Source organism: Clarias gariepinus, chromosome 20 (assembly GCF_024256425.1).
Source record: "Clarias gariepinus isolate MV-2021 ecotype Netherlands chromosome 20, CGAR_prim_01v2, whole genome shotgun sequence".
Lineage (NCBI taxonomy): Eukaryota > Metazoa > Chordata > Actinopteri > Siluriformes > Clariidae > Clarias > Clarias gariepinus.
This window is the reverse complement of record NC_071119.1, coordinates 5,267,802-5,287,683: the sequence shown is the minus strand read 5'-3', so window position 1 is coordinate 5,287,683 and position 19,882 is coordinate 5,267,802. Positions and strand designations below refer to the sequence as shown.

General features: G+C 43.4%; 1 protein-coding gene across 1 annotated transcript in view; it reads left to right on the top strand.

Annotated features, from left to right (window-relative positions):
• The window catches only part of LOC128508231 (C-type lectin domain family 4 member M-like), a 302,540-nt gene that overhangs the window by 266,304 nt on the left and 16,354 nt on the right, over window positions 1–19,882 (top strand). Inside the window, exon 5 of the mRNA XM_053479455.1 lies at window positions 10,829–10,942. Coding sequence (XP_053335430.1) covers window positions 10,829–10,942 — 114 coding nt within the window. The remainder of the gene's footprint in view (window positions 1–10,828; window positions 10,943–19,882) is intronic.

Here is a 19,882-nt window from a genome sequence, read left to right as displayed (position 1 = left end):
TCACACATTTTACTTCATGACACAAAGCATACGATACACTCGGGTAAAGAGGCGCAGCTGTACAGTCGTGTTCTTAATGTTTTATTTTTTTTTAGAAAAGTTAAATTTATATACAGTATAAAGCAGTCAATGAGAGAAAAGAACAAGGATATGACGATGGTCATCTACACAACCACAGATGATTTTGAAGCCTGCGACACTGGGGAAGAGTACATCAACACAAAGAGTAACCAAAAAGTTCAACAACAAGGTATTGTACACATGATTTTAAGTTGTTTTAAAAAATCAATTAAATAATATATAAAACAAAATAAAATAATGGTAAATAAAATGATATGAAAAACTTTCAGACCTGGTCTATTAAGCTTATCCAAGGATTTATTGATGTTTTAAGTTTTGTTATAGTTGTATGTAATAATTATTAAATTCTTATATGCATCAGCAAACATTTAATTAATGTCCCTATGCTATGTTTGAATAGTTAAAAGTTTTCATACAATCAACATTTATCAAAATAATAAATGGAATTTATTTTACATTTACAGTCCCCACTAACTGCAAAAATGTTAAAAGCCCTAAAGTGTTTTCAGATGTGAAAAAAAAGGCATTAATAGTATTAATCCATCCTGATGTGACTTAAGCAGTTACGCTACTTCTTAAGCAGACCAGTTGCTTACGTCATGATTTATATATCATGACATGGAAAGATTTGATCTGAAACAAATTTCCTTAAAACAGTGTTGATTTACAGTAAAACTATTAGAGATCAACCTCAACATGTGAAGATGAATGGTAATGATTAAATTTTATCCTGTTTAATAATTCATATTTAATATATATATATATATATATATATATATATATATATATTTTTTTTTTGCATTATTTATATATATATATATATATATATATATATATATATATATATATATATACTTAAATAAAGAGATATATAATCTGAGTAGTCAGACACTACAAAGAGCAAATGTTACAGACTTACTGCTGTGTGTGCATGTGTCTCTTTGCGTGTGTGTGTTTGTGTGTGTGTGTGTGTGTGTGTGTGTTTTGGTGGGCGGAGGTGTGATTTACTGTATTTATCAAACAGGAAACTGAGCAGATGCTGCAGATCATAATTTGTTTTTTAAATTTATGTAAGCGACAAACAGAAAGTAATTAAATAAAAACCTAAATAGCGCAGACTTTTAAAGTGAGGCCAGAAATAACCAATATACAAACTATTAACTATTCACAACCACAGACACTCTGATTTTATTTATGTTGTATTTACATAAGGTTGCATTTCTGTTTTGATGCAGAGTCTCAGTGGACACCAACATACATCTGACATAGACTTAAAAGACATAGAAAAAATAAATCTAGATAAATAATTGTAATTGATCTGAAACTCTCCTGGATTGATGAGACTCAATGTGTGCATGAAACAAATTCTCTATTTGTGTGTAAGATCCTCTAGGACACACACACATGTAAGCTGGCACTTGATTCTACATAAACATAGCTATGAGCAATGGATGCTGATAAATGCCACCTTCTGTTATTGTTGTAGAAAACAGAGCTGGTCCATGGAGCAACTAACTCTCTTCTCCCATTATATATTCTCCATCCCCGCCAATAGTGGTTACTGTACACTCCTTCATGTTCCCCCAACATCTGTGTCTTATTAAGGCCCCTCCTCTCTAGGCACCACAATGTCTAGCCCAGTTTTTATAAACAGTAACAACCAAAAATTTATATGTGAGAAACACATACATGTATAGCACACACATACATTTCAGGCTCACTAGCTAATGCAGCCTATATCCATGTTGGATATATTTGATAAAAATAAAAAAATAGAACTGTACCTAAAGCTAGAAGACCTACAGTAGAATATTGATTAGTTAAAAGTGTTGTTCCACACTTCATTCTAGCAAAGAGTTTATAGTAGTCACTAAAACCACATCCCTCTATTGTGCCTGATGTTAGACAATCCTGGACTATCTGGGAATTCAAGATTTTCTGCATGAATTTGTCATCTAAGTTATTTCATGTCTTTATTGAGAACAACCATAAAAACCTAATCATGCTAGTGGAAAAAGTATGTGAGTCAGGTGTTAGCATTACTGGGGTCTTGTTAAGAAATTAGTTTGGAGGTGTGAACTAGAGCTACTTTAACTGCTAAAACCTACTTAAATGTTTAGAGTTTGCTGCTTACTAAAAAACATTGTTGCATGCCTGAAATTTGCACATTGACACGATACAGCATTATTAGCTAAATGATTTGTGGACAAACTAAAATCAAACAATTTTGAAAGAACACTTGGTGCAAAAAGTGTTTAATTTTTCTCTGGTAATTGTCCTTGTTTGCTTTTTAAAATGTTAGAGAAACCAATTTTATTAAATCTAAAATATGTTCCAGAAAAATCTAAAATAAACAGGATCAGGTTAGTTTACATTGCTATTGCCCTACTCTATTACCAATGCTGTGCTAGCTATTTATAAAAGTAAGAAAAAATATATATATATATATATATTTTTTTTTTTCCAGATCAGCCCTCACTGTAAAAAAAAAAAAAAAGAATAATAATAATAATAATAAAAAATCCACCTCAACGTAAAAAAAGTTAAAAAAGTTAAATATCAAGATACATACCTTTTATAAGTTTTCTCAATTTTTTGGGAAATTTGCTGGCTAAACAAAATATTTTATATTGCTGTTTGACACATTGTGTACCCAGTTCAAAGTTTTAAGTTGACTCAACTTGTAACTCAAATATTTAGGTCAGCTCAGGTATTATTGCTTGTGGGCTCAATTAATTATATTTTTCTAGGGTTGACTTAGCCCTATATAACTTATAACTTTTATCTACTCAAAAAGATAAGATGTCTCCAACTGATGTAGTTTGTTAAAGTGATCGTTTTTCTATAAGAACCGGTTGGCCCAACAATACTCCGACAATTAAAACACACAAACATTACTTAAAATTTATTTTATTCCTCCAAAACTAGTCAAAGTTAAAACAGTGATCTGCATAAAACAGAAGAATACACATTCTATTTTACTTAAAGGTCAATAAAATGCTTATTAGTATCTTACTGACTCTTTTAAATTACAACATCATAATCATTTTCTAAAAACTAGCAACTAGACTTTTGAAGCTCTTTTGTCCAAAACGTTAGACACAAAAAAGAGCTCATGGCAACACGAGTTTGTTTCTCAACATGTGAATCTGGGGTGGGTGTTGTTATAAATCACGTGATTGCATCTCAATGAGGTAAATCGCTGGCCCAACTTGATTTATTTTTTATTTTTTCAGTCTGTGTCTCCAAAGTTTTCAAAAACACAGTGTTGTCTGTTGTCTCAACAAATACCACGGTAAGAAGTTGGGCCAATAGTACAGTATTAATTTATTTAACATTTATCTAGTTGGATTTTTTACAGTGCATTATATATAAAAACTCCAACTTGTTTTTTTTTTATAATACAAAACTGTCGAACTTCTGAAAAGTATTTTAGCGTTTTTACCGCTAAGCAGAACTTGGAGAGACAAGTGAGCTTCCTGGCTGCCCAATGCAAATGGCTGGGAGTACTTTATTGAGCAACAGCACATTCCACAGTCACTAAACAGACATCTACCCGCACACACACACAACCTGGCCGAAGCCACTACCCCAAACACCTTTCCCCAACACGGTGAACACATCATAACCCCTCCTGCAAAGCATGATGGTCGTCTGTCAAACCCCACCCACGCCACACTGCCCCCACCCGAGCTGTGACCGTCCCCGGTCACCATGGTGAACTCAGTCCTGGAGGCGTGACGGTGGCCGGCGCTGGCGTTGTGAACGCCGGAGTCCTTCCGTGGGGGAAGGAGGGGTGCAGCCCCCCTCCCGAGGCGGACCGGCCTCCACAGAGTTCAATGTTTCACTGGCGTTGGGCCGATAGGGAGCGAGACGATCTCGGTGGAGCACGACCACTCGCGACCGCCCCATCAACCGCACCCGGTAGACTACATTGGAGAGCTGGGCAATGACCGTGCAGGGGCCCACCCAGTGAGACATGAGCTTAGGCGAGAGCCCCCTTTTCCTTCCAGGGGAATACACCCACACCTGCTCCCCAGCAGCAAAGTCTCGCCCCTGGCTGTGAGTGTCATACACGCGGCGCTGTTTAACACCGGCGTCCGCCAAGTGTCTACGTGCCAACTCGTGGACACGGAACAGTTTGTCTTTCAGTACAAAAAAATAATCCAACCCCGGCTTCGTGGGTAAATCCACTTGTGGGGGGGACCCGAACACAAGGTCCACGGGCGTGCGCAACTCGCGACCGAACATTAACGCAGCTGGCGTCAGCTGTGAGGACTCCTGCACTGCTGTGCGATAAGCCCAAAGCAATGTTTGTCCCAATCCTTTTGACGGTCGCTGGTAAGCACGGCGAGTTGGCTGGTGAGCGTGCGATTGAAGCGTTCCACGAGGCCTTCACTCTGCGGATGAAGGGGCGTGGTGCGGGTCTTTTTCACCCCGAGGCGCTCGCACACCGCCGCAAACACCTCCGCCTCGAAGTTACGCCCCTGATCGCTGTGCAACTGCTCCGGGGCGCCGAATCGGCAGAACACCTCATCCACCAGCACTCGAGCCGTGGTGGAAGCGCTCTGGTCAGGGACAGCAAACGCCTCCGGCCACTTGGTGAAATAATCCATAGCCACCAGCACATACCGGTTCCCGCGATCGGAGATAGGAAACGGCCCAAGAATGTCCACGCCCATACGCTCCATAGGTGCCCCCACCCAAAAGTCTTGCAGGGGTGCCCGCGAGCGCTGGGTAGGTCCCTTCTTTGCCGTGCAGATGTTGCATCCGTGCACAAAGAGTTCACTATCCGTGTGGCAGCCCGGCCAGTAGAAGCGAGCGCGCAACCGCCGCAGCGTTTTAGTGACTCCGAAGTGTCCCGCACCAGCATGCCCGTGTACCATTCCCAACACTCGTGACCGCAGATTCCGCGGCACCAGCAGCTGAAAAGATTCGCCAGCGCCGCACGGTCGTTCCCAGTGACGGTAGAGTAAACCTCCCCGCAACACTAGTCGGTTGAACTGCGAGTGGAGAGCTTTTTCCTCGGGCCCCAGGTGAGCAACCGCGGCATAATCCGGTTTCTGGCCCGCGTTAACCCACCCCAGCACCCGCTGCAGCGCCGGATCCTTCTCCTGCTCGGCAGTTAGCTGATCACAGTCCATCTGGAGCACAGGCGAAACGGCTACAGGCGATGGTTTACGTGACGCGATAACTCGGCTGCACACCGGATCGGACGGCTGATTACCGACGGGGGCTCCGGAGGACTGCGCAGGGAGAACATTCGGCTTCACGGGGGTCAGAGAGTGTTCGCTGTCGCGATCACCCACGTGCTTCTCCACCCGCTCGCAGTGCCGACAACGCCCTTTGCTGCACGGCCGGCGGGATAAAGCATCGGCGTTGGCATGCAGTTTTCCCGCTCGGTGCTGAACGGTAAAATGGTAGTCCTGCAACCGCTCGAGCCATCGCGCTAACTGCCCCTCGGGCTCTTTAAAACTAAGCAGCCACATCAGCGAAGCGTGATCGGTCCGCAGCAGGAAGGATTGCCCGTATAAATACGGCCTAAAATGTTTAAGGGCCGCGACGACCGCTAGCAGCTCGCGCCGGGTGACACAGTAGTTCCTCTCCGGTCCTGACAACGCGCGGCTGAAGTAAGCTATAGCATGCTCTTTACCCTCGGAAACCTGAGACAGGACGGCCCCCAGCCCTACATCGCTTGCGTCCGTGTCGAGGATAAACATACGAGATGTATCAGAATATCCGAGAACGAGCGACGTGACCAAAGCTTTCCGTAACCGAGTAAAAGCACGCGCGTGCACCCTGTCCCAGCGAAACGGCTGATTCTTTCTTGTGAGCCCGTGCAGCGGACTGGCGATCGTGGCAAAATCCTTCACAAACCGGCGATAGTAAGAGGCTAACCCGAGGAAGGTGCGCAGTTGTGACACATTTAGCGGTTCAGGCCAATTCTGCACTGCCGCAATTTTTGCTGGATCGGTGGCAATACCTCTAGCACTAATTACGTGTCCTAGAAAACCCGTCTCCCGCTGCAACAGCTGGCACTTTTTGGGGTTGAGCCGCAAATTCGCCCGCCGGATAGCCGAAAATACTTCATGCAAGTTAGCTAGCGCGACCTCAAACTCCTTGTCGTGCACCAATAAATCGTCCAGGTAAACGACACAACGGTTGCGAGGAATATCCGTCAACACTCTCTCCATCAACCGTTCGAACGTCGCTGGCGCGTTACAGAGACCGAACGGCATGCGCCGAAATTGCCATAGCCCTTGGCCGATCGAGAACGCGGTTTTTGGACGTGCTTCCGGGGCGAGCTCTACTTGCCAATACCCGCTACGCAAATCCAACGAGCTAAACCACGCCGTGAGCTGCACCAGATTGGTATGTGTGCACTCGCGCTCATCTACCGCGAAAATATCCGCGAACTCGTGCAAAAGGGACTTCACGGTGTCGGCCTGTGACTGGCTAAGCCCTACACTGCTACGCTGCATTAGCTCGGCCATTATCCTAGCTCGGTCGGCTACCGGATGTTTACATGGCGTGTCCACCGGAAGTTCCGCCCCCCTGGTGCGTGCTTCTAACCCGTCCGGCTGCGCTTTGGGCACTAGCAACCTGGCTAACCCGAAGTTACCGCGCAGAGTTCCGTCCACGAGATTCAGTACCGCACCCCACCTTTCCAAAATGTCTAAACCCAAGATACAATCATCCTCGATGTCTGCCACAAAGAACGGATGGGAAAGAATGATTGCACCTACTTGTATTAGCACCGTGCGACAGGCCCGTATCTTCAAATAACTTCCCTAAACGGTGCGAATGCTCAAAGCCGGGTCCGGCAGCATACAACCGCGCTCGCCTTGATCTAATACTCCCCAGCGCAGCAGCGAAACCGTAGAGCCAGTGTCCACGAGCGCCCGTAGCGAAACGTTGTCCAGGCCACAGTTCATGTAGACACCCGCGCGATTTCCTACGCGTCCTGACCGGAAGTTGAACCCGGCCGTTGGGGAAGCAAATACGGCTGTAGGAGGCGGCTTTTCCTCGGCTAGTTTTAACGGCTGCTGGAGAACGTTGTCCTCAGGCCTGAGAACGTCGCAGCGGTAATCCGTCAGTCCCTGGCCTCGGCGTGGTCGCGGAATCTCGGAGGCTGAGTCGAGGCCTAGCCGCAACGGGTAGCCCTGTCCCCGGCTAGATTCACTCGGCTCTTTCGGCGTGGTGGTCTGCCATGATGGGCTCTGCGCGCTTGGCTTTGCGCAGCGCCTCAAACAGGGAAGCTGGTGCCGCCAACCGGATGTGCTCGCGAAGCCGCGACGGCCAAATTTCCCGCAGGAACGCACGCCGTGCTAGCTCTTCCTGCTGGACGGGCCCGAATTCCGGGTAGCCCTGGCGTGCGCGAGATCTTAGGTCCATGGCGAACGCCCCTAGTGGCTCGGAGGCGCTCCGCGCGCGGGTTGCCAGCTCCTCGCACGCGGCCTCGTTACGGTCATTCATGAATGCGTGGGGCTCGACAGCGCCGTTGTAGGACGGCAGGTGCAGCTGCAGGTCGGCTCGCAGGCTGACGGCGCACGGAGCTGTAGCTTACTCTGGGGTGCGCTCTAAGCCGTTACTCTCCATCCCACTTCTGACACCAAATGTAGCGTTTTTACCGCTAAGCAGAACTTGGAGAGACAAGTGAGCTTCCTGGCTGCCCAATGCAAATGGCTGGGAGTACTTTATTGAGCAACAGCACATTCCACAGTCACTAAACAGACATCTACCCACACACACACACAACCTGGCCGAAGCCACTACCCCAAACACCTTTCCCCAACACGGTGAACACATCATAACCCCTCCCGCAAAGCATGATGGTCGTCTGTCAAACCCCACCCACGCCACAGTATGTCCTAAAATATGATTATATTTCACTCGCTAACTATGCTCTCTATCAAGTCAAGTCAAGTCAAGTAGGCTTTTACTGTCATTTCAACCATATACACTTAAGTACACAGTGAAATAAAACAATGTTCCAGAAGCGGGCTGATGGTGAGACAGGGGGAGACAGGCAGGCAGATGATTCTGCTGTAGTTTCAGTTGGACCTCATAGTATAATTTTATTCTCTGTTTATATACATTTCAGAGAAGAAGACACTTAATGTTAATAGAAAAAAAAAACAAGATTTTAGGTTGATGTGAAAAAAAGTAAAATGAATAATCAATACATGCTACACTGTAAAAAAATGTTCGTAATTTTAACAGTAAAATACCGCATAAATGCTACAGAATAAAACGGTATTTGAAAAAACTTGGAATAACCGTAGAATTTACAGTCAAAAAAATTTAATTAGTTTTACAGAGTAAGACCTTAAATTTAATAGTTAAAAACATGGGCTTTTGGGTAGCTCAGTGGTTAAGGCATTGGACTACGGTTCGGAAGATCCCAGGTTCAAACCCCACAACCACTAAGTTGAGTAAGGCCCTTAACCCCTTAACTGCTCAGATGTGTAATGAGATAAAAAGGTAAGTCACTCTGGATAAGAGCGTCTGCCAAATGCCTAAATGTAAATTTAAAATGAAAATATGAAAATATGGTTTATTGCAGTAAAATTTATGATATACTCAAAAACGGATTTGTTACTAATATCATGAAGCATCCGTTTATATTTTACTAAACCTTTGTTGATAGAGTTTAAAAATCAGAAAAATATTTGCTCTGTAAAAAATAAACCGTAAATTTTACTTTAATAAACTGTCAGCTGTGGTTGGCAGAAATTTACACAAAAAAAATACGGTAGCAACATTATTGGTTGTACGGGATTGCACTCATTATACTGTATATATTACGTATTTTAATAGTTTTTTCTACGGTTTATAGCCATCTAAATTACATTATGGTATTCCGCCCTTTGATCATAGCATGCGCCAATTTGCCTGCCGCCACCGCTCACCAGCCTGTGCCCGCATGCCAGCAGGGCACTGCCCACGAAATCAGCATGTGCACACCTTTCCTTCCTTTTTTCCCTTCCTCCCTTTATTAACCCTTTCCTTCCCTAATTAAAATTACCCCTTTTCTGTACGACTTCGCCACATGTCTGTGTTTGTTGTTGCCCCCTTGTGCCAAAACCATTACAAAATACAGGTACATGAACATATATGACACCCCAGTGCAGTTTGCACTTAAAAACCACAATGCAGGACAGAGGACATAAACAATTTTAACATGTGTGTAATAAAATCATTTTTTGTGTAAAGTTGTAATAAAAGTCCTCCTATAAAATGCTTAGACTGTCTGCACAAAACACTTAAAAATGCCCACCCTGACATTTGTATATTTGATTTTGAGAATTTAAATATTGTTTTGCTGTCTTTTTAAAAAAAATAAATGGGACCATGCTGATGTCGGAGTCTTGAATAAACTTTGATGTGTTTTGATAATTTGATTTAGGTTTGTAATTATCAATTAGTATAAAAGTACTCTTAATAGGGAACAGTAAAATCCGAATGCTTAGCAATGTAACTTCTATCTCAGCTAGTGTGATAAAATGATGCTTTCACAAAATTGCTGAATGAATTTACTGTGGTTATTCATAATAAAAAAAACAATTAGCAATAGCAATTGCGTAGCAAGCATGGTAGTGTACCCCCCAGGATAAAGTATAGACGATGAGTGACTTAGTTCTGAGCTGTTAAAAAGATGGAAATAAGCCGTTATTATTACAATATAAATCTTTAAATTAGACAGTTCTAAGCTGTAAAAAACATCAGCTCAGACTGTAAACTGTTTTTATAACAACATAAACATGTTAATTAGACAGTTATAAACCATAAAAAATGGATTTTTTTATGAAAAAATTTAAATCTGTAAAATATTTAGTACAATGAGTACAATCCCGTACAACCAAAAACATTGCTACCGTATTTTTTACAGTAAACTTCTGCCAACCACAGCAACCATTTTTTTACCGTAAAATGTATGTTTTTTTTTTTTTTTTTTTACAGTGCAATAACAATGATACCGTATTTTTTTATGGTTGAATTCTTGCAACCACAGCTGCTGTTTTTTACCGTTAAATTATACAATTTATTTTTTACAGTGCAAATATAAATAAAATTATAATAATGAATGCCAACAAAATTAAATTTGTTTTCATATTTTTGTAGATGGCATGTCAGAGGCTGGTATACACAAAAGTATAAACAAACTAAACAAAACAAACAAATAAACAGTCTTTTTTTATTTCAGAATCCAGAAACTGGAAAATACACTTGTTTTAACCCACTTCTGTTGGGGAAATTAGGTAATTAGGTAATGAAAAAAGGTATTTCTCACTTGTTTTGTAGCTTTTCCAACTTGCAGTTCTGACAAAAAAAGAAAAGCCTGGCTTAAATTCGATAGCTGATACACAGTTGATTAAGAAGAAAGTGTTTTCATAGAAATTTGGTGAAAGACTCAGTTTGGCTTATGCAGTCATCATAGTGCAGTGGCATAATACAAGGGGAAATGTTTCACAGCTATGGCTGGATAGGGTTACTAAGATTTTCTACAACTTACTGCTAAAATGCTTTCATATCAATGACAATGTTAAGACTAAACTGTAAATGCTACGTTCAATTTTGGAGAAAATAAAATATGTCTCTTTGTGTCCATTTACCTCTAGGTGGAGACACTGCATGGAACAGATGTTACAGACTGACTGCACTCTGTATGGTGCTACTGTGTGTTCTCCTGCTGACTGCCTTAACAGTGCTGTGGATCAAATACAGTATGCTGATTACAGAAAACAACCAGTTATAGAGAGAGAGACCAGTTAGAGACCAGTTACAACACTGGGGCTATAGCGAGAGACCAGTTACAGACCAGATACAACATACTGATTACAGAGAGAGATCAGTTACATATGGAGAGAGATAGATGCCAGAAAGGACAGTAACTAAATATTTACATAAATGTTTTCAGTGAATATCCATGAGTTGTCTTCAAGGCATCAAGATTTAACCTTCCTCTTATGTAAGCTTTCTGTTACTATCTCTTATGTTAACGGGGAGGTTTTGACCCGTGTCTTTAATCGGCCATATTACCCATATTACCCAAAATAAATATTTATCATCCAATTTTTTTGCTTACCTTTTGGTTACTTTGTTACGCTTCCTTGTCTATTAAAAAAATATATATATTATATTTTTGCTGTGACCTCATGAGCTTTTACTTTAACAGCATATCTGTCATTTTTAATAAAAAAAAAATTATTAAATGAACCTTAAGAGAATTATTAAAATAAATAAACCTTCTGAGTGAAGGTGCTGCTCATGCCATACCGGCTGTATGCTAAATAAAGTACTCCTAGCTATTGCATTGGGCAGTAAATAAGCTCGCTCGTCTCTCCAGCATTCCTTCAGGCGTAAAAACGCTACATTGGTGTCAGAAGTGGGATGGAGAGTAACGGGTTTGAGCGCCCAACGGAGGACCTTCTGAAAATCCAAGCGGGCCGCCGAGTAGCGGAGCGACTTCTCGCACAGAAGAAGCGCTTTCCCGACGGCGCTAAAGCGAGCACACCACGGCAACCAACGCGGAGCGGCAAGAAGAAAATCCCGGCGCTGGATCTCGGGGCGGACGCTGGCGCTGCGCAAGGGGCCAGAGCAAGATACAGCTCCGCGCGCCGTTAGCCGGCAAAGCGACCTGCCGCTGCGCGAGGCCGAGCGCGCTGAGCCCATATCGGCGGTACATCACGGCGGAAGAGCCGAGCGACCGCCTGCAGCTCAGTGGCGCTCCGTTCGTGAACCTAGCCGGGGACAGGGCTACCCGTCGCGGCTAGGCAACGAGCAACTCCCCGACGTTTCGCGGCGAGGCCGAGGCACGGGACAGCGTACACCAGCAGCCGCTAGACTAGCGCCGGGAGGACGCGTGGTAAGCCGCACTGGGCTTTACATCGACTGTGTGCTGGACGGCGTCTTACTGCGGGCGCTCGTGGACACCGGCTTCACTGTTTCGCTGCTGCGCTCTGGAGTACTGGGGCAAAGCAAGCGTGTTCGCCGACGGCCTGATCCTGCCTTCAGCATCTGCACCGTTGCTGGGGGCTACGTGAAGGTAAGGGCGTGTCGCACAGTGCGAGTCCAGGTGGGTGGACGAACTTATTCCCACGGGTTCGTTGTGGGGGACGTCGAGGAGGACTGCGTTTTGGGGTTGGATATTTTGGAGAGATGGGGTGCGCTGCTGAATTTGTCCAGCGGAACTCTGCGTGGTAACTTCGGGGTAGCCAGGTTGCTCGGACCCAAACCACAGCCGGACAGGTTAGCAGCACACACCCGGGGGGCGGAACCTCCGGTAGCAGACCGAGCGGGAAATCTGCGCGCTAACACCGGCGCTTTACCTCGCCGGCCGGGCAGCAAAGCGCGTGGCCGGTACTGCGAGCAAGTGGAGCGCCGTCGCGACGTAGAACCCTCGACGCAGGACGTTCCCCCCGTGCAGTCCTCCAGGTCCTCCGGTGGTGATCAGCCGTCCGAGCCAGCATGCAGCCGTCTTACTGCGTCTCCCAGAGCGTCACCCGCAGTCGCTCCGCCGGTCTCACAGCTGAACTTTGAACCGCTCATCGCCAGGCAGAAGGGCCCCACCCAGCGCTCGCGGGCACCGCTGCAAGACTTTCAGGTGGGGGCACCTATGGGGCGAATGGGCGTGGACACTCACAGCCAGGGGCGAGATTTTGCTGCTGGCGAGCAGGTGTGGGTGTGTTCCTCCGGAAGGAGAAGGAGGGGGCTCTCGGCCGGGCGTGTGTCTCACTGGGTGGGCCCCTGTGCGGTAATAGCTCGGCTCTCCGATGTCATCTACCGGGTGCGGTTGGCGGGGCGGGCACGAGTCTTGCTCCACCGGGACCATCTTGCGCCTTACCAGCCGCACGCCGGGGAAACATCGAACTCTGAGGAGGCCGGACCGCCTCAGGACTATGTTCGCGTTCATCCCTCACCTGCCAAAGGACGCCGGCGTTCTCACCGCCAGCGCCGACCGCCTCTTCTTCATGGTGACCAGGGACGGTCACAGCTCGGGTGGGGGCAGTGTGGCGTGGGCGGGGCGGCGGCTGACGACCAGCATGCTTTGCGGGAATGTCGGTGTGTTCACCATGATGGGGAAAGGTGTTTGGGTTAGTGACTTCGGCCCTGTTGTGTGTGTGTTGAGGTGTGTAACGTGTGAAATGTGCTCTAGATCAGGCTGACGCTGAATTAGAAGTAGGCTCCTGAGTGAAGGTGCTGCTCATGCCATACCGGCTGTATGCTAAATAAAGTACTCCCAGCCATTGCATTGGGCAGCAAATAAGCTCGCTCGTCTCTCCAGCATTTCTTCAGGCGTAAAAACGCTACAATATATATATATATATATATATATATATATATATATATATATATATATATATGTATAATTTTTATTATTATTATTATTATTATTATTATTATTATATTAATTACTATAGTAACATCTATGGTTTTACGGGTCAAATTTGACCCGTATATATTTATTGCAAAAAAGTATTTTTAAAAATAACTTTAATATAAATGGAAAGCTAAACAAGTAAATCTCAAAATGTGGATTTGCAAGGTCAAACAAACAACGAACAATCAAGCAAATCAAACCAATAGAAATGAGGCACTAGTTCCAAAAAACGTCTTTGTGTGCAAGAACGTCTTTGTGTGGCAAAAAGTGACACTTTTAGTGTGTTCTTTGCAAATATATTTTTTGCAGTAGAAGCAGAGTATAGAGCTTCTGGAAAAGGCCGAAAGCACAGTTAATCTTAGAGGCTCCAAGAACTGTCTTATTTCCTAATTTTCTAAAAGCTGAAACAGTTTTGCTGTGATGGGTTACGACTGCACTTACTTGATAGTTTTAGAACTGAAATTGCCACACACTTGCACGAGTTTTAAATTGTCTAAAAAATACACTCAGAGTTGCTGTTTGAAGTCACACTGCATAAGTGATTGGATGTGTTGCTGCAACATTGTAAGTCTATTTTATTCATTTTAAACATGCAAAAAGACAAGTGAGAAACTGACAGACTGTGAAGACATTTCAAGGAAGGCCTTAATGCAGTCTATACACCCTATACAGTCTCTTTATAGTCACTACTCAAGTCAAGTGACTACCAGACTCACCCAAAAAACGAACAATTTATTTGTATAGCATTAACCATAGAAGATCTGCAGGAGTTACTGTACTAAACGAGATAATGATAAATTAATACAATTTACCTCAACATTGCTGAATTATTGAATTGATATATCCTTGAAACAGATGAATTTGCTATATGTTTGGATACTTAATCAGTTTCTATAACAGCAGATCTGACAGTAGCTCAAGCTGAATGTATTTGTATAATAATGCATGCCTCATAGTACAGTATGGAGTTCTGTTGTTTTCACACCTCGAACACAGGAATCGACCAAACTTCAGAAGCTTCCTGTGTTCGAGGTGTGAAAACAACACAACTCCATACTGTACTATGAGGCATGCATTAGACATGCAGCTGGTAAGATATGATCAGTCCACTGAGCTAACCATTATTAGAAATCTTAAATACAGAGTACAGAGGCTCAGCCAGTCAGTCATGTCCACACAGAGACACAGTCATTTCATGTTTAAGTGAAATCTACACAGATTACAGATGTTTTGGTGTTCTTCTGAGCAGGATGAGATGGTAGGAGTTGCCTACAAGATTGTAGACAATGTTGAAGGTCACGAAGATGCTGACACTGAGACACGCCTAGGAGCACAACACACAGGTACAGAATGTTTAAGTTTGCTTGGCCAAAAGTGTTATAAATGTGCAGAGTTCCATTAATTCAGTGTTTTATTACAGTAAGTGGAGATGATGTAGATGTAGAGAGAAAAGCAAGCAATTCCTCTCCTTACCTAATTATTTCAGATTGCTGTGCTTTTCTGATTCCAATTTTGCATCAGCCTTGTGTTACTCTACTGCTTGTGTTTTAAGCCCAGCCATAAAAATGGCTACTCCAATAAATTAACATGTGTAGCTAATCAAGGCAATAAAGGCACAATACACAACAAAAGCAAAAACAACAAAAACAAAATAAAATAAAAAATCTCTAACTGCACTCATGTTCTCATGTTTGCTAACGGTAATGTAGAAGAAAATCTGGCTTCACAGTTTGCTGGCTTTACTGGCTTCTCGTATATGCTCACTTACCAATCTTACCATCCCAAGTCCCAGTGTAAATGTGCAATGCTGAGTTTTACCATGCAATCACCACTTATTGTAAAATATTTAGTGGAAAAAAGAGATGAGGTGACAGTCAACAAACGGAGTTTATTACTGAAACAAAACATTAAACAGAGTGGTTTTCTTTTTTTTATCTTCTTCTTCTTCTTATCATTATTATTATTAATAAAATAACAAATACAGTCTGAAAAACCTGGGGAGGTCTGGCTTCCCTTGGCCTCCGGGAGAAAGCGCTACTGATATTTGGCTCTGAGCAGGTTTAGAGCGTGGGTGAGCTGCGCTCTACACTGCACCTGAAGCCTCACACACACAGCACTGCTGGTACTAATACGCTGCTCAACACACCACAGTATCTCAAGCTGCTTCATAACTTCTCTTTTCCCATGTATTTTTTCTATTTTTTGGAAAAAATTATGTCCTCACATTGGGTTTATTTTACTGCGTAACACAATAATGTTGACAGTGTATTACAAAGTAGGAATTCTGAAGCCTGAACATGGGTGCGCAAAACCACTCCAAACAATGCAACACAACTAAAAGCCCTGTGATTACTCTCTATTCTAAATGCTTCTTTTGTCTGCAAGAACATCTGTAAGAGCTGTCTGTCACATATAATTTCCAGTGTAAAATGCTGGAAAACTGTGGCATTTAGTTTGCAAAAATAGGACGCATTACATTTCATACATGGCATTCGAATTGTCCAGTCTTTATTTCGTATTGATTGATCGTCTAAACGAATTCGGTGTTTTAAGCTGGTCGGTGGTAGACAGAGGGGTGGTGCCTATGGAGGGGGAGCAGGATGTTGTGGAAATGGGTGAAAAGAAAAATGAGTTAGTCACAACCGAGGCGGAGGCCAAAGTTGGGGCAACTCTTTCACCTTTTGAACCTTTTTCCCCTGGCACTCCCAAACCGAGAGGGGAGATGCAATTGAAAGTGCGAATCGCACGGCTCCAAGCAGAGGTTCAAGAGAAAACACAGGCCCACCAGGCAGAATTAAATCTGCAGCTACATATCTGCGAACTCGAAATTGAATCCGAGAAGGAAGTTAAGCTTAGACAGTTTGACATTGTTGGACAAAACGTCTGTCTGGTAAGTCATAATTCGGCTAATTCGAATTCAACCACTTTTGATGTGGGTAGGCACATCGCTTTAGTGCCTAATTTTCGCGAATCGAAAGTGGATAGTTATTTTAACGCTTTTAAAAAAATCGCAACTTCTTTGAATTGGCCAAAAGAGGTATGGTCATTATTGTAAACTGGCTGGTAAAGCTTTGGAGGTTTATTCAACTTTGTCTTTGAAAGATAGCCTTACGTACGAGGTGGTTAAATTAGCGGTACTTAGAGCTTATGAATTAGTCCCAGAGGCCTATAGGCAGCAGTTTCGTGCTCGTAGAAAAAACGCCGTTCATACCTATGTTGAATTCGCCCGAGATAAGGGAATTCTTTTTGATAGATGGTGCGTTTCTAGTAAAGTAGAGGACTTTGCTTCACTGAGAGAATTAGTACTACTCGAAGACTTTAAACAGTGTCTTCCAGAAAGAATGGTTCTGTATTTAAATGAGCAAAAGGTGGCAACGGTATCTCAGGCAGCAGTATTAGCAGACAAATTTGTACTTACACATAGAAAAGTTTTTCAGCCAGTAATTGTGGAAAAGAGTTATGTAAAATCACCAATGAAGATTCAGCAGTCTAAAGTGAGTGTTGAGAAGCCTAAAGAAACGCGGGAATGCTTTTATTGTCATAAGAAAGAACACGTTATTGCAGAGTGTTTCTCTTTAAAGCGCAAGCAGCAATCTCAAGTAAAAGAGGTTGGATTTGCGAATATTGTGAGTCAAAATGTGAATGTTGAACAGATAAGAGATAAAGTAGACAGTGTATATCTTCCATTCCCTTTCAAAGGTTATGTGTCACTATCAGGGAAGCAAGAAGATCAAGTAGAAGTGCAGGTGTTAAGGGATACTGGCGCAGCCCAGTCGTTTGTGTGTCCAGATGTTTTTCCTTTTTCAGATCAGACATCAGTGGGATCTAGTAGACTGGTCCAGAGCTTCAGTATGGAAATCATGAGGGTACCTGTCCACCGCATTTACCTGCAAACAGACTTGGTGTCTGGTTTCGTGGAGGTAGGAGTATGTCCAGTCTTACCAGTGAAAGATGTATCCTTTATTTAAGGTAATGATCTGGCTGGAGGAAAGAAGAAGGCTCAGAAGAATGACGTTTCGCTTGTGAAGTGTTTTAAACTGGCTGAAAGATCAGAACTGAGTAACGTCTCATTTTTTGTTGAAGATCGTTTACTAATGCCAGGGCCAGGGGTAGCTCAGTGGTTAAGGCATTGGACTACGGTTCGGAAGATCCCAGGTTCAAACCCCACAACCACCAAGTTGCCACTGTTGGGCCCTTGAGCAAGGCCCTTAACCCTCAACTGCTCAGATGTGCAATGAAATAAAAATGTAAGTCCCTCTGGATAAGAGCGTCTGCCAAATGCCTAAATGTAATGCGGAAGTGGCATAAAGGTAATGCTACCGAGGATGAGTGGAACGTGGTGTATCAAGTGGTGGTTCCCTCAATTTTTTGACCATTATGTGTACGGCTACCAGATACCTGGAAGCGATTCCTCTTCGCAATATCACAGCTCGAACAGTTGTTAAAACGTTAATAAAGTTCTTTACTACCTTTGGTTTACCGAGAATTGTTCAGACAGATCAGGGAACTAATTTCCTATCCACATTGTGTGCCCAGATTTTTAAATCACTTTATATTGCTCACCGCATATCCAGTGCCTTTCATCCAGAGAGTCAGGGATCTCTGGAAAGGTTCCATCAAACATAAACGCAATGCTTAGGTAGTATTGTATTAAGACAGGATTAGAGTGGGTTGAAGGTATTCCCTTGCTTTTGTTTGCAATTCGTGATGCAGTACAAGAGTCTCTTGGGTTCAGTCCATCAGAGCTGGTGTTTGGCCATGTGATGGAAGGACCATTGAAGGTCCTGAAAGAGAGCGTGTTGGGTATTGCATAATCCAAAAAAAAACCCCAAATGTATTAGACTATATAAGTAAATTTCATGACAGACTTCAGAAGGCTTGCATGTTAGCTCGTGAATCATTGACGAAAGCTCAGGGGAAGATGAAAAGGTGGTATGACAAATCTGCTGTGAATAGATCTTTTGCAGTGGGTGACCATGTGGTGGTTCTGCTTCCTGTTTCTGGATCGGCGTTAACAGCACATTTCTTGGGTCCTTATAAGATCTTGGAGAAGCGGGGAGAGACAGATTATGTGTTGAGTACGCCAGACAGGAAACGTCAAAAACATGTGTGTCATGTTGACATGTTGAAAGCGTATTATACTAGAGATGATGCGAAGTCTCAGGAGAAGGAAGATGATTCAGTTCATCCAATAGGAGTTGTGTGTGACTCAGGTTTAGTGGTAGAGCAGCAAGATGATTCGGAAGGCTCAATGGAGTTTGATGCTCCATTGTTGTCTGCACGATTGACTAATTCTGAAAGCCAGTTTGTCAAATTTCTTAGCACATCTCAATGCTGATCAGGAGGAGGAAGTGGTTAAACTCTTTAGTAAGTTTTCTTCTATATTGGGTGATGTGCCTACACTTACAAATGTTTTACAACATGACATCAATGTGGGTGATGCCCATCCAATTAAACAACACCCTTATAGGGTTAACTCTGTTAAAAGGGCTGTGATGAAGAAAGAAGTTCAGTATCTGTTGGAGAAGGGTTTGGCCAGTCCTAGTGTTAGTCCATGGAGTTCACCATGCCTTTTGGTGCAGAAGTCCGATGATACAGCACGCTTTTGTACTGATTACAGGCGTGTCAATGCTGCGTAGGTTCTGCCAGGTTCGTGAGTAAATTGGATTTACTCCAAGGATATTGGCAAGTTCCATTAACTCGCAGAGCCTCTAAAATTTCAGCTTTTGTGACACCAGACTATTTTTTACAATACAAAGTGATGGTGTTTGGCCTGCGGAATGCCGCAGCCACTTTCCAGAGGTTGGTTAATCAAGTTCTTGTGGACATTCCAAATTGTAATGCTTACCTCGATGATGTAGTGATTCACTGTCAGAGCATATAACACTTTTAGAAACCTTTTTTAAGCGTTTACAGGGAGCTTCATTAACCTTGAACTTGGCTAAATGCGAAATTGGTAAGGCTACAGTGACCTATCTAGGTAAACAGGTGGGGTATGGTCAGGTACGTCCAGTAATGTCGAAAATCACAGCTATAAACAAATTTCCTGTGCCTAAAACCCGACGGGAGTTGCGTAGATTTTTGGGTACGAAATTTTTCATCTGTCGCTACACCTCTAACCACTTTGCTTAGTCCTTCAGAACCGTTTGTTTGGAATTCTGTATGTCAAATGGCATTTGACAATATTAAAGTGTTGTTGTGTAGTGAGCCCATCCTGGCTGCTCCAAATTTTTCAGTTGCGTTTAAATTGGAGGTGGACGCGAGTGATGTGGGAGCTGGTGCAGTACTCCTACAGAAGGGTAAGGATGGAATTGATTACCCCATTTTTTACTTTTCCAAAAAGTTCAGTAGAAGCCAAAGGAATTATTTAACAATAGAGAAGGAAGCCTTGGCCTTGCTGTTAGTAGTTCAACACTT